This window comes from Chelonoidis abingdonii, chromosome 18 (genome assembly GCF_003597395.2).
Source record: "Chelonoidis abingdonii isolate Lonesome George chromosome 18, CheloAbing_2.0, whole genome shotgun sequence".
Taxonomy (NCBI): Eukaryota; Metazoa; Chordata; order Testudines; family Testudinidae; genus Chelonoidis; species Chelonoidis abingdonii.
In genome coordinates this window covers 12,433,287-12,447,772 of record NC_133786.1, presented here as the reverse complement: position 1 = coordinate 12,447,772, position 14,486 = coordinate 12,433,287, and the positions used below count along the sequence as shown (strand labels likewise).

Genomic DNA, 14,486 nt, shown 5'->3' with positions numbered 1-14,486 from the left:
GGCTCCATTGCATACATAAGGGTTTGCCAAATCAGTGCTTTGGATGGTAAGGTATTTGGACTAGGGACATGCTTGTTGTTGTTGTTTATATGACAGAAGTGCCAAAAAGCACAGAGGCAGAGTGAGACAACCGCTGCCCCAAAGAACTTATAGTGTGAATGAGGGATATTCAGACTGATGGGGTTCAACAAGGACAAGTGCAGAGTCCTGCGCTTAGGATGGAGGAATCCCATGCACTGCTACAGACTAGGGACTGCAGAAAAGGTCCTGGGGGTTACAGTGGACTAGAAGCTGGCTATGAGTCAACAGTGTGCCCTTGGTGCCAAGAAGGCTAACGGAATTTTGGGCTGTATAAGTAGGGGTATTGCCAGCAGATAGAGGGATGTGATCATTTCCCTCTATTTGGCTGAAAAAAAAATGACCTTCAGAAAGGCCCTGTGTCGAGATGAGCTTCCCTCTGAGAGAGGGCTGCAGGCTGTTCCGTCAGATGGCCACAGAGAATTACAAATTGCTCCATCTCTTCCCCTCCCCTGCTGGTCACAGGAGAGACCCTGGGACATAGAGTTGGCTTCTTTGCTTTGCAGCATGTTACTACACCATTTGTCCGACCAGGTTTGCAAAGGACGTGTTCCTATGGAAGAGGATAGCTGTTGTCATGGGTGGGGTACTCTTGATTCAAAAGGTCTGTTTGTGTTTCTTTTATCTGAAGGCCTTTTAAACCTAGAGAAGTTGCTTCGTCAGTTCCTTATCTCAAAGGACACCCTCTCGGTCCGGATGCTGGATGACAGCCGGGACCCTACCCCACTCCTAAAAGAAATCAGAGACGACAAAACTGCCACCATCATTGTCCATGCGAATGCCTCCATGTCCCACATCATCCTCCAGAAGGTAGGCAGCTGTGAAATTACAGTATCATAAACTGCCTTGCTTCCACCAAATGATCCTTCTGCATGTGTGTTGTATGGTTCCGGATCTTAAAAATTCCTACAGTGCAGCCAAAATTAGCTACACTCCAGAGAGATTTCCACTGATTGATGCTGAGGTCCTGGGGATAACAGTTTGCTCACTGCCTCTGGGATTCTGACTGTAGAACAAATAGATTAAATACTCTGAGTGCATGACCCAGAGGTGTCTGGCTTCATGTCCAAGATGCCAAACTCTTAGTGCTCTTATTGACTTCGAGCAGGGGCAGCTCAGCGCTTTTGAAAAATCAGTCTGCCGGCAGTGTGGACTCTCTTTTCTGAGTACATCTCTGTTGTGTTTCTCTGTCTCGTTATTTTTACCAGATTATGTTTGTTTATTTTATTGGGCCTAGACGAGGGATTCCTGACAGTGTAGAAAGTGTGGTATTCAATCCTCTGAGTCTACGAAACCAAATCCAAAACCCATTGGATCCAGTGGGACTCTCCATTGGTTTCAGTAAGATTTGGATCAGGGCCATAATGCTGTGTGTTATCTTCACTCCAAGAACAGAACGCATGTTTTCTTGGCCTGATGTATTAGGCTAGTGGTGGTCCTATACAACTGTCAGTCCCACTGGCGGTACAACTACATGCTAGTTTCCACAAAGAATCTTGTCCACAAGGAAACCGTGTGCCATGGTACCAACCTACCAGAGTTGGAGAGACTTTGTATGACAGCCGCCATCTTGGCTGACTCATCAGGGATTGAAGTGGGGACCTCCAGAGCTGAAGAGCCCATGCTCCCACGCTGCGGCTGTAACAGACTCAGATGTGCTGTCAATGAGCACAGAGGGGCACCTGTAGCTCGTGTTCTCCAGTGAGTTATGTTTCCAGCTAGACAGGAAATGGTTTTCCCATCCCAGGAAAATTTCCACGGTTTCGGAAAATGCCTGTATCCTGAACTGAGACGAAAAGTCGAAGTCTCAAAAATGTTTGTGGACCAAAATGTGAAGAGAAAAATTGGATTGGGTCAGTCACAACATTTTGTTTTGATTTTCACCTTTTAATTATTTATTATTTATTAGATTTCCACACACACACCCCCAATTCACTTAAATTTCAAAACGATGTATTGTTTTGAACTTGAAAAATGGAATTTTTCATTTTAAAAATGAGGAAACGGGACATTTGGAAACTTTCCCCCAAACAGGGACTTCATCGAAGCCAATCCTTTCCTGCTGAACGTTTCGGTTTCCACAAATCAGTCTTTTCCAAATGAAAAATGTTAAATTGAAAAATTCCTGGCCAGCTCTGGCTCCCTTTGCTTTACTACTGTGGTGAAAAGAACACGAATGTTGTCTTGGGGATGCAAAGAAACAGTGGCAGAATTTCAATTGTAGATAGCTACTCTTGGGACGTGAGGCATGACGGCTGATGAGCGTCCATTCAAAATGTTCCTCTTGCTAATCTTTGCTGGTACAGATGTCAGACTTCGGTCCGGAGACTGACATTAGACTAAGGCTTCTAATAGAGTCTGTACTGTCACAAGTGACACCAGCTGGATCTCTCATCAGTCCATTCCGGTGTCGTTTTAATTGCACATGTAAAGGCAACATTGTCGTTTTCACTGAGGAACCACTTTCCTCTTTTGATTTTTGTTATTTCACTAACCCCTCTGAAGCTTCTTATGTGCAGGAAATCAAAGACGAGGGTTCAGGTTGGGGTGGATTTGTATTTATTTGTATAATAAAGGATTTGAATGAGCTCTCTCACTATTGAGGGCTATCCCCTCAGTCTGTTGCCATAGTAATTTTCCACAGCTACAGAGCACCGTGGCTTTTTAGACAGACTCTCTCTCCCTTCCCATCTCTGGGGGATTCTCAGGCCATGACCGATGAAGATGTCAAAGACTGAGAAGATTTTGCAGCAATTGAGTAGCATTTAATGCAGTCGCCCTGTGCAGAGGATTCCAAGGAGGAAGGGAAGTGAAGAAGGCTCTTATGATTTATGAACTTCTTGCTACTGGTGAAACTGGAAGTTATTTCTCTGTATACTGGGAGAGCAAGCAGAACAATGGGTGAAGATAATGATTATAAAACAGTTTCTTCCTTTGAGCTCAATCCAAACAGAAAGACTGACATTAATTGTAAAAGACTTTGGATCAAACCCTGTATTACCAGCCCTTCTCTTGATCTCTGCTACCTGTGGACAATGAGGCAGAAGCTACAACTTCTCATATCTTCCCTTCCCCATATGGTCTTAGAGGCACATGGTTGCTTCTTATATAGCCAGCCTGCCCCAGATTTGCAAATAGGTATGTTAAATGGATGAGATCAATGGAGGAAAGGAGAAGGCGTGTTGCTTTCTTTGATTGTCTTCCCTTGAAATAACACTTCCTGATTTCAGAGTAGGTCACAGGGAGAGCAGACATTGCTGCTCTCTCTAGATATGAAAACTGTGTTGTGCAGCGGTCAGAAGATGAGAGGCGCTGTGGTCTGGTGGTGGAAGGCAGTGGTCAGAGCACATTGCCTGATGATCTGGAGGATCTAGTTTCCCTCTGCCACTGACTTGCTGTGTGTTCTTAGGCAAGGTATATTCTCATGGTCTCCCTTTCTGCATCTGTAAAAGACAGGTGATACCGCTGTTCTATTGGATCTGTGTCCAGGGCCGGTGCAACCCATTAGGAGACCTAGGCGGTCGCCTAAGGTGCTAACATTTGGGGGGCGGCGGCCTACCCAGTCATCGGTGGTATTTTAGGGGTGGGACCATCCGCCGCCTCTGTCAGGGGCGCCATTTCGGGGGTGGAACCTTCCGTCACCTAGGGCGTCAGAAAAGCTGGCAGTGCTCCTGTCTGTGTCACAGAGGTGTCTGTAAAGCACTTCCTAGTTCTTGGAACGGGATTTTTAAAGCACTCAGCTTTCGCCAAATTCTGCTCCCACTGAAGTCAATGGTATGTCAATGCTGGGGGAGCAGAGGTAGTCCAGAGTGTTTTGACGCTCTTATCTTAATATGTTGTGCATAAGTCCTAAGTGGTGTTAATGTTAAAATTCCTTTGCTTTCCCCTCCCTGCCCCCATCTTTTTGTACTTCATTTTCCAGCTTTCAGCTTATCAGCAAAGGGTCCCAGCAAATAGTTACCAGGCTACAAAATCTCCTTTTCATTTTCCCTGCAGAGGATGCATCACGCCAGCCGTTCGTGCATCAGTGGAGGCTGTAGATTTGTTATGTTCATAAAGATCAATAAAAACGATAAGACGGTTAGAAAACATGAGCTGCAAGGAAAGGTTGAAAGAAATGGACATGTTTCGTTTAGAGAAGAGAAGGCTGCATGGGGGACATCATAATGGTCTTCAAATATGTTAAGGGCTTTATAAAGAGGATCGTGATTACTTGTTCTCCAGGTCCACTGAGAGTAGGAGAAGATGTAATCGGCATGATTTGCAGCAAGGAAGATTTATATTAGATAGTAGGAAAAACTTTATATTTCTAAGGGTAGTTAAGCTCTGGAATAGGTTTCCCAGGGAGGTTGTGGAATCTCCCCTCACTGCAGGTTTTTAAGTACACATGAGACAAACACATGTCAGGAAGGGTGTTAGGTATACTTAATCCTGCTTTAGCACAGCAGGGTACACTAGATGATCTCTTGAGGTCCCTTCCAGCCCTACATTGCTATGTTTCTTTGATCACAGGCATCTGACTGAGAAAGGGGAAAAGCAGTGAGGACTCCTCCATGGTGAAGACAGGATGTTTGCGGGGAGCAGCATTGTCTGCCTTGCTTTGAATCTTTACCTACTGCTGGTTAATCAGGCCAGGAGTGCTACCACATCTGTATTTGTTTCATCCCCTCACTTCCTGACACCAACAGCCTCCAGCCGGGGAGCAGAGAAAAGAAGGGAAGTGGAGGAGCTCCCTGAAAATCATTCGGGATGATTTGCACATTGCAAATCTGAGCATATTCAATGATTAGATCATTACAGGGCAAAACAAACAATGGATTTAATTGAAACTGGAAGAGGAGTGAAACTGGCAGGGGCGCCAAGCCAACTGATACAAGAGGATGAAAATTGCCATGCAGAATTATTTTTCAGCAGTGTCTCTTTACTTTACCCAACAATACATTTCTGTGTATTCCTTTCCTTACAGACTATCTGTGCACACAAATTGTACTGCTTTAATTCTACTGATATAGCTAACCTCATGCAATCCCACTTAGTGTGGACACAGTAATGCCAGTATAAAGATTCTATTCCATATGGGGAGGGAAATACGCTGTACTGGTATAAGACACCTTTTATACTGGTATAACTGTGTCTACACTAGGGGTTGTACCAGTAGAAATATATTGATTTTTTTAAATACTCACCTCCTAACCACCATAGTTACACCAGTACCAAATCTGTGTGTAGACCAGGCCTGACATTAGAATTCAATCTTGTAAAGACCACACTCTGGGTTTGATCTTCAGCACATCATCTCGCAACTGGGGACTGTTAAAACCATTGTTGCTAGTAATTTATGCGAATGGCCCCATTTCAATTGTTATGTCTTCTGTCCCATTCCTTTTGTCTTTATTCACCTGTGATGAATTGTCTAAATCCTGGATTAGAGCTGGATGTAGGGAGGAATCCTGTGTCCTTCATTATGCACAAGATTGAATTAGATGGTCATAATGATCTGAGATTTAAAAAAATCAATCAATCTTTGGGTTGTTTGTTTGTACAGTGGGGCCAGTTTTGGTCCATAGGCACAAGTGAAATAAAACTAAGTCATAATTCATAATTACCTGCAGCTTCCATTAACTTCAGTGGGAGCTGCAATGGCTTAGCACCTCTGAAAAAGCAGATCCCCTGTCTTTACTTTAATAGGCCAAACTATGCTTCTGGGTGCTACCCTTTATGGCTTTTAAAAGGACAAGCAGAGTCCTTCATGCAAAGTGACAGATATGAAAAGCAAATCTGATACAGGCTCCCCCAGTACTGCTGCTGAAATGGAAGATTGTCACTCTCTAGCCTAATCTCCTTTCCTCTCCTTCACAGGCAGCTGAACTGGGAATGGCGTCAGCCTATTACACATATATCTTCACTAATCTGGTAAGACATTTTCTCAGCTCCTCTCCCCTGCATGTAGTGTCATGTTAATGGTAGCAGATCTGCTCTGTCTTGGTGGTGTTTGGTGGAACCACAAGCTCAGGGGGGTGGAGGAGGATTTATAAAGTTGGGGAGAGGTGCTGGCGAGATCTAGGATCCCTCCAGAAATGCAAACTTCAAATGACAAGACCTCGCTCTGACACGTGTGCGGTGAAAAAGGCTTAATCCACTAGTGGTACCGATTCTGCAGAATGGGAAACAGACACAAACGCTAAGAGGGTTCTCACACACCATATCCTGAGACGTACCACTCTTTAGAACCTGTAAGAGAGACACCTGATCTCCCGATGGGGAAAGCTGGGCTCTAACCACAGACCATCCTTCCTCCCGTGGATGAGCTGGGATAAAGAGGTGTTAGGGATAGGTAAAAGCATCATTTATAACTTAGGCCTTACTCGAAGGACCTGATCCAAAGCCTTAGAAGACAATGGGAGTCTTTGCGCTCAGTTCAATGGGCTTTGGATGAGATTCTAAGCGACTGATCCTGCAACACCTGCTTACCCAGTGTGACTACTTGCATGAACAAGGGCTGCTTGTGTGAGTAATGGCCGCAAGCTTTAAATGCAGCCACAGGCTTTGGTAGCATAAACCAAGAGCTGAAAGTTAAGCCATTCCTTAAAGAAACTTTCCACTGGCCCCTCTGCGAGTCTCAAGGATGGAAATTAAATTCTAAAAAAAAAAGATGGCGAATCTAAAAAAACCAAACCAAACTGACCATGTTTTCCTGAGGCAGAAATACTCTGTAGCAAAGTGGGTTGGAGTCTCAGCTGGGGAAATCAGCGCAGATCCATATAGCCACCCCGGTTCACACCACATGAAGATCTAGTTTGGGTGAAAGGGGAGCAGGCTGTTGCAGTAGCCAGAGAGAGGGCTGCAGAGTCGCACACAGAGAGGGATATGAGACATGTCTATGTGTCACAAGGGGGAGTGACTGTGTGCATTGGGGGAGAGGGAGACGGAGTGCATGTGTGAGACAACGAGAAGGGAATTGTGTGAATGCAACAAGTGGAGGGGGTATATTTTGTAATGTGGCTGATTGGATTTAACTTTATAGCTCCTATTATCACTAGTGGGCATCATGTGGCTAGATGCCATGCACAGTGCTGAACAAGAGGCAGTGGGCTTAAGTAAAAGCAGGGGGGAAGCCAGGCTAAAAGGCTCTGCCGTCCAGCTGGTCTTGAAAACAAGCCACCAAGCAAGGTGAGGGATAGCTCAGATGAACCCAGACACCTATCAAGTAGGAATGCTTTAGGGATAATGAAATCTATCCTGCCTTGATGCAGGGGGATGGACTAGATGATTAACTGGAGGTGCCTTCCAGCCCATGTAATTCTCTGATTCTATAATTTCTATGAATATTTATGCCTGCATGCCAGGAAAGCCGAGAGCTGAAGTGTGCTGTGTGTCTGTGTATTTGGGTGGGAGACAGACGGAAACAGATGGAGCCAAGTGTGTAGGAAGGATGATCCAAACATAGGAGAGGGAGAATGAAAAGGATGGGTGACAACACTGAGAGCAAGGAGGGGAAATGGTATGAAGAGCTGGAGTGTGGAAGGAGGTGTCAGAAAGAGAAACATTCCACACACAGTCTCCCTCCCTGTGCTAATATCATTCCAGTTCATGTTCAGAGCCCACTCCATCGTTCCTAACTGTAGTCAATACCATTCCACAGTGAACTAGTCCATTTGGTCCTAGTCCTAATTAATTCAATATTAATGATTAGCAACTGCATGAGTAGTAAAGAAGCCCTTCTAGAGCTCAGTTGGTAACCTAAATCTTGAGCACAAAGCCCAAGCTGCTAGGATCTTCAAATGTCAGGTTACTTTGCATTCAGATGGTGGTGGTTTCATATTGTGGTTTCTAGTCTAAGCGTTCGTCCTTCCAGTGAGCATTCTTTTATGCACCATCACACCGAGATGACTCGAAGATGATCAGGTGCTGTACGTACACGCAATGAGAGATAGTTTCGGCTCATGACTATTCCCTGTAGTCCCTAATCCAAACAAGTTGATGTAATGGTGTCCCCATCCCAAGAATTACCATTTCTATTGGTCTCCAATCCCAGCAATGGCTGTTTTAATTGTTTCTGAAACCCAGCAACTATCAGTCCCCACACCCCAGTTGGTTCTTAGGCCTACTGGGCGCCAGGCTCAGTCAGTTCCCAGTGCTCTTGAGCATCAGTATGGCTGGTGCTTAATCCCTGTCAGTATCATTTGGTTCCTGGTCCCTACTGACTACCATTGTACTTGACTTCCAATGCCAATTGGTATCAGCACATCTGGTTCCCAAGCTCTGGGATTGTCACTTAGTCTTTTATCAGTAGTCAGGGCCGGTGCAAGGATGTTTCTTTCCCTAGGTTAAACTTCCACCTTTTTCCCTCCCCCGTCCCCAAGCCCCCGCCCTGAGTTGCCCCCCCTGCGGCAGCTCTTCCCCTCTGCCCTGAGGCGCCCCCCCGCTCCCCAGCTCACCCCTGCTCCGCGCACGAGCACCCCGAGCACGCCGTCGCTGCTTTACTTCTCCCCCGTCCCAGGCTTGCGGCACCAATCAGCTTAGGCGCCACAAGCCTGGGAGGCGGGAGAAGTGAAGCGGCGACAGCGTGCTTGGGGAGGAGGCGGGGCAGGGGTGAGCTGGGGCAGGGAATTCCCCTGCATGCCGCCCTCCACACACACTTACTTGCTGCAGGTGGCCCTCCCTGTGCTCCTCTGCCTAAATACCAGCAGCGACCGGGGCAGCCGAAGATCCAGCCACCGCGATCACTGCCGAAGAAAATGGCGTCCCCCAAATCCTAGTGCCCTAGGCGACCGCCTAGGTTGCCTAAATGGTTGCACCGGCCCTGTCAGTACTGGGTGTAAAGTACTAGCTGTATAAGAGGGGAGCCCTCTGCTTCTCCTATAAGCCCCATCTAATGGGTAAGGAGCAGGAGGTGGTGTGAGACAGTTATCAGTCTAGATAGGCTTTCCAGGCAGAGGAGGCCCCTGCGGGGCCGCTCCTATATCAAGACTGAGAGCTGTCTGAGCCTCAAGACCCCACCAAAAATTGGGCTGGATTGTGTGTGCAGGTATCGTCTCCGTGTGGTCTGTCATTTGAAGTAACCTGTGTCCCAGGAAGCCAGGGGATGGCGAATGTGAAAAAACTACCTGCTTGTGTTCCAGTCACAGAATGGCCAAGAGTCTCATCCCATTGCCATGAGTGGGCCTGGATGCTAAATGTGGTTGGACTGTGCATTGTCTGGCAATCCTACAGACTGCCAGGATGGAGCAAATCAGCCCTACTGTGCCCTCACTGCAGGAGGGTAGCAGGCTGATTGATTAATTCTTAATCCCAGCAAATCCAGCTGGCTTCCGAGTACTGAGATCCAGAGTTAGTTCTCGGTCGTAGGGAACTCAAGCCAGAATGAAGACGACCAGGGAAACCCCTCACCCAGTTTAGTTGATTCTGTTCATTCCCCATCCTCATAAGTTAACTGTTCAGGCCTTTGTGAAATCTACTCAGTTCTAGACTGGATGGTTCCAAAAGCTAATACTGTTCCAATGCTGTACTGAGGGACTCAAATTTCCTAGTATCAGAGGGCTAGCTGTGTTAGTCTGGATCTGTAAAAAGCATCTGACGAAGTGGGCATTCACCCACGAAAGCTTATGCTCCAATACATCTATTAGTTTATAAGGTGCCACAGAACTCTTTGTTTCAAATTTCCTAGTAGATCTGGTTCTCCCACAACTAATATGCAACTAGGTTAAACATAAACTCAGCCTCACTATTTCTAACAGAGGCTGTGCCCCAAATAGTTAGAGTACAATCCTGGGTTTCTACTCCTGGCTCTTTCAATGACTTGGTGTGTGATCTTGGGTATGTCTCTTCAAGAGCTCTGTGCCTCAGTTTCCCCATCTGTAGCTAGAGAGAATAATTCCTGCCTCACAGGGTGTGTTGTGAAGCTTAATTTATTAGCGTTCTGAAAGCACCCTGAGATTCCCTGAGAAAAAGTGCAATATATTAATACCAGCTCTATTGTTATGAAAGTCAACTACACCCCAGAATTGTGTGTGTTAAACAGTTCTTGATGTGAGCCCTGCTGTGGGCTGTGGTAATACTCCATAGAGATGGGCCTAACTCCAAACCCCCATCCCCACTCAATGTATCTGTCTCATTCTGTGACTTGTAGGCCATAAGCTCTCCTGGGCTGAGATTGTTGACTTTGTTACTTCCAGCGTAGTTGGGCCCTGATGCTTGACGGAGGCTTGTAGATGTTACCATAATACAAATAATAAATTATCTGTGTCCATACAGCACCTAGCTGATATGGTCCTGATCTGTGACTGGAGTTCCTGAGGACTACCACAATACAAAAAATGAATAACACCTCTGAATTTGCATGAGTGGCAGTTCAGGTTTTGGCTCTTGATCTGTAGCTGAGATTTGCAACTGAAGCCAGTTTCTCTAACCTAGTTTAAAGCAATAGGTTAGAAAGAAGAGGATCCTAGAGCCATTTGCTCTTGCTTGAGATCAATCAAGAAGAGTATCTATTTACTCCAGTTTATTTTTCCACTTTGTTAAAAAGACCAGCTCTCCATAGAGCTGACCGGATTTTTGACAGGGATCATTAAGAAGGATGATGCTGGGTGAAACCTGGGCAGATGGAAGAGTTATTTAAGGAAATTAGTAATATTTAAATGAGGATGAGAGAGGGAAGCGAGCAATTTAAACTAATAAATCTAGAGGGATTATCAAGCCGCTAATGAACCTACTGAGGTTTGCAATCGCTGCCTAATAGAAAAGATAAAATCACTGTGAACTGCTCTCTGGGAGAGCAGGCGGAAAGACAGTTTAAACGGAGGACGAACCTGCCAAACAAGGGACTGCCAGTACATGTAGTTAAAGGCGCAGATATGAAACTAATGGGAGCTGGGGAAAATAATCAGACCTAAGAGAAAGGACGGGGGATTTGGAGGCTGAGTTATGTACAGGCAGGAGGAACTGGAGGGCGTATCTTTGGGCATTAAGCTCATTACAGCCATTACAACACATGTTTCCTGAACAATGGGCAGTTAGGCACCTCTATATTACTTCTTTTCTCCTCTGGGGCACCGGATGGAGGCAGGTTGCTGGGACTTGATGGCTTTCACACAGAGCGGCTAGAGTAGGGAGGCTGGCTGCTACATATAATGATCAGTGATTCACAGAGCTTAAACTCTACTAATTAGTCAATTCATCAGGGAGGAAGCTTGGGCATGTGAAAGCAGATGCCAACCTCCGGCAGAGGGATCTCCCAGCCCTTTGTGCATTTACATATAAGCTGAAGGCTAGATGGAAGGGCTCCGAAGTGAATACCTATAGAATAATTTATGGGTACCTGTGAATTCATTATTGGCTTTTCCCAGCCAACCATGGGGCAAACATCTTGTCATCGTGAGGAGTTTGGCCACATTTTCCCCATGCTCGGCCAGGAATCAGAATAAATCTAATGAAAAAAAGTTTATCTGTAGCACTTTTCATCCACAGATCTCCAAGGAGCGTGTTGTCATCCCTGCTTTCCAGATGGGGAAACTGGGGCACGCTGAGGGGAAATGAGTTAGCCAAGATTCCATAGCAGCTCAGTGTTAATGCTGGGACTGGGACTGGAACCCAGGTCTTTATTGATTCCTGGTCCCATTCCTGTCTTTTTGAACCATACTCCCCCACTCATCCCACCCCAGCCTGGGGGACATTTTAAATTGTCTGTGGCTATCTTGTCAAAAGGGGAGGGAGGGGGCTTTAAAATCATCATCTGGGCTGGCCCATGAACATTAAGGTTCTCAGTAAGCACTCTTTTTTGTAAGTAGAAGTCCTCTCCAGTAGCCTTGTCCAGATTGCCCCCTCCCTTCACTAGCTTATGAGGTGTTATACACCGCTAGGATTTTCACCATCCACCCAGAGGTGGCTGCATTTCATTGGTGCTCTCTGCATATGTACAAATTTGCCAAGCGCTTTGATTTCTTTTGGAATGAAAAGTGACCGTGTAAATGTAAAAAAGAGAAAAAACAGGGAATAGAGCCAGAGTCCTGTGCTGGAATCTGTGGCAGCTTCACATAGTCCTGGGAGTGGTCCCAACAGCAACGGCATCTCAGAGATACACACACACCCTTTAGCTTCTCTCTTGTAGCTAGTTGCTGCTGACCCAATAGCAGGTGCCGACTCCATTGTCTTACCTGGGTGCGCTGGCTGGCTCGCTGGCTGGGGATAAAATTCCACTCCTTTCCCCCGTCACTCCCCACCCATGTATTCTAGGACCAGAAAGTAAGCAGGCATCTGTGTGCATCCAGACCCTTGTAGGTCTTGCAGGGGCATATAGGGGAGGGGGGCCTTACTCCTTCGTGAGTGCTTCTGTGGATATGCTGGCTAAGTCCCAGTCTAGTCCATAGCAACTAAAACTCCTAATTAAAAAAATTTGTTTGGCAGAGAAACTTGACTTGATAACCATTTGAGGTGGAGGGGAGAAAATGTAGACATGTTGGCATTTGATTTATAATGTTAATAAAGACGCGTAGCTAGAGCATTGCAGATAAGCTACCGTGAATTGCAAGGAAATAATTGCATGTCCTAGCCTCGAAATATTTGAAACCACCAGAGCAGATCACGAGAGGCTTTGGATGTCTCCAAAACCCTGTGATGGAATTAATTCCTTGTAGCTCATTAATTCCATGTAGCTTCTTGTTGTTGTTTTGGTCTTAAAAAAAAAACTAATATATGGACCTGAGGCTGGATTTAAATTTCAAAATATTTATCAGGGAGATTAGATGGAAATAATTTAAACTATTAAAATTACTAGTACAAGAGGGAAGGTGCGAAGGAATTTTAGTAGCGCCTGGAGTCAGACAGTGTATTCTTCGTATGTTGTTTTGTTCTCTGACAGTACTGTGTCGTGTTGCTGTGCCCTGATAACTGCTGCTTTGTTCCACTGTCAGAGCTGGCATAAATCTGTCGGGGGGGTTCAGTAAAAGGAAAAGATTCTTCTATATAAAGGGTGAGATTTTCAAAACTTCCTAATTAGTTTGGATGCCCAGTTAGAAATTAATAGGAATCTAGTGTCTAAGTCCCCTAGACAGCTTCAAAAAATTTCAGCTTTAGCTTGTAAATCACTTGACCTCCGCTTATGTTTATCTCATGCCTGCCTCCGAAAGACTCCTACAGTGGTATAGTGAATTAGGGTACTGACTGGGAGTGAAGAGACTAGATTTTTATTCCTGGTTCTGCCACTGACCTGCTACATGACTTTGGGCAGGTTATTTCACCTCTCACTGCCTCTGTTTCCCCTCCCATTCTTTGTCTGTCGTGTCTAACTCCTTGGGATGAATCTTACTACACATTTGTCCGGTGCCTTGCATGATGGGGCCCTGATCTTAGTTGGGGCAACCTAGCTCTACTGTGATACAAATAATAAAAACAATGATGAGCCTGAGCCAAACTGATATAAACAACATTTGAATGTTGCAGAGGCAATCTCGAATTCATGTCTTTGGCTGGAGTTCATTCTGATGCAAAGGGTCCAGACAAGGCCCTTTACACTATTTAAACTTTTCCCTATGTTAGGGGTGTGAATGGTGTGGAGGGTCTTGGGTAGGCACTCAGCCCTGGGGTGAATTTCACCCATTGAGATTAAGAATGACAACTCAGTTAAAATACAAATGGCCCAAAGCATCACTTAGAATTCATAGGAACATGAGGATTGCCATATATCCAATCACACCATTGGTGCCTCCAATCCAGTCTCCAAGGAGAGTGTAAGAAAGCTTCTCATGGGCAATTGTAGAAGAATTGACCTGTGGAGGAAGCTCTCCATACCCCTTGCTGGTAGAATAAATCTGATCTGAACTTTGCTGAGGTTTGAGGAGTATTTAACTTGTTTAATTTGGCAGTGGCCTCATGACTTCCCGTTCCCCGTCCAAAGGAGAAATATTGCAGTGCCGTCAGAGTGAGAGACTTCTCTCCAGACTTGGGGCCTGATGGAAAGATCCTGATTGGGACTTTCCAGGCTGATTCAGAGATTTAGAGACACAACTCTCATTCATTTTAATGGGGGGTGTCTAAATCCCTTCATGAGTGTGAAAAACCTCAGTCCCTCTTCTCCTATTTCCAGTCCTAGTTCTATAGGCACAAAAGGACCTAATTCATCCCGGGTGCAATTGCATTAAATTCAGTGGAGTTGCACCAGAGACTTGCTTTTGGTCTCAAGGGGTCTGGAGTGTTTGGATGAATTTGGGAGGAGGATTGGAAGTTTTGGGTGCTCTTCTGCTTAGAAATTCTGGAACTTTTGAGATCCACCTGTCAATAAAGGTAATGACCCAAAGAAACCTTACTTATGAAAGTCATTAAGACTACAACTCGCAGAATACTCAAATGACCCAATATGTCTGAATGAACCCACAGGAAAAAAAAAAGCAAAAATTTGTCGTTCAAATGACTTT

General features: G+C 45.5%; 1 protein-coding gene across 2 annotated transcripts in view; it reads left to right on the top strand.

Annotated features, from left to right (window-relative positions):
* Window positions 1-14,486, top strand: part of GRIK4 (glutamate ionotropic receptor kainate type subunit 4) — a 317,557-nt gene that overhangs the window by 226,977 nt on the left and 76,094 nt on the right. For both annotated transcript variants that reach the window (XM_075073557.1, XM_075073556.1), the window contains exons 6-7: window positions 710-888; window positions 5,938-5,991. In XM_075073557.1, the coding sequence (XP_074929658.1) occupies window positions 710-888; window positions 5,938-5,991 (233 nt within the window). The remainder of the gene's footprint in view (window positions 1-709; window positions 889-5,937; window positions 5,992-14,486) is intronic.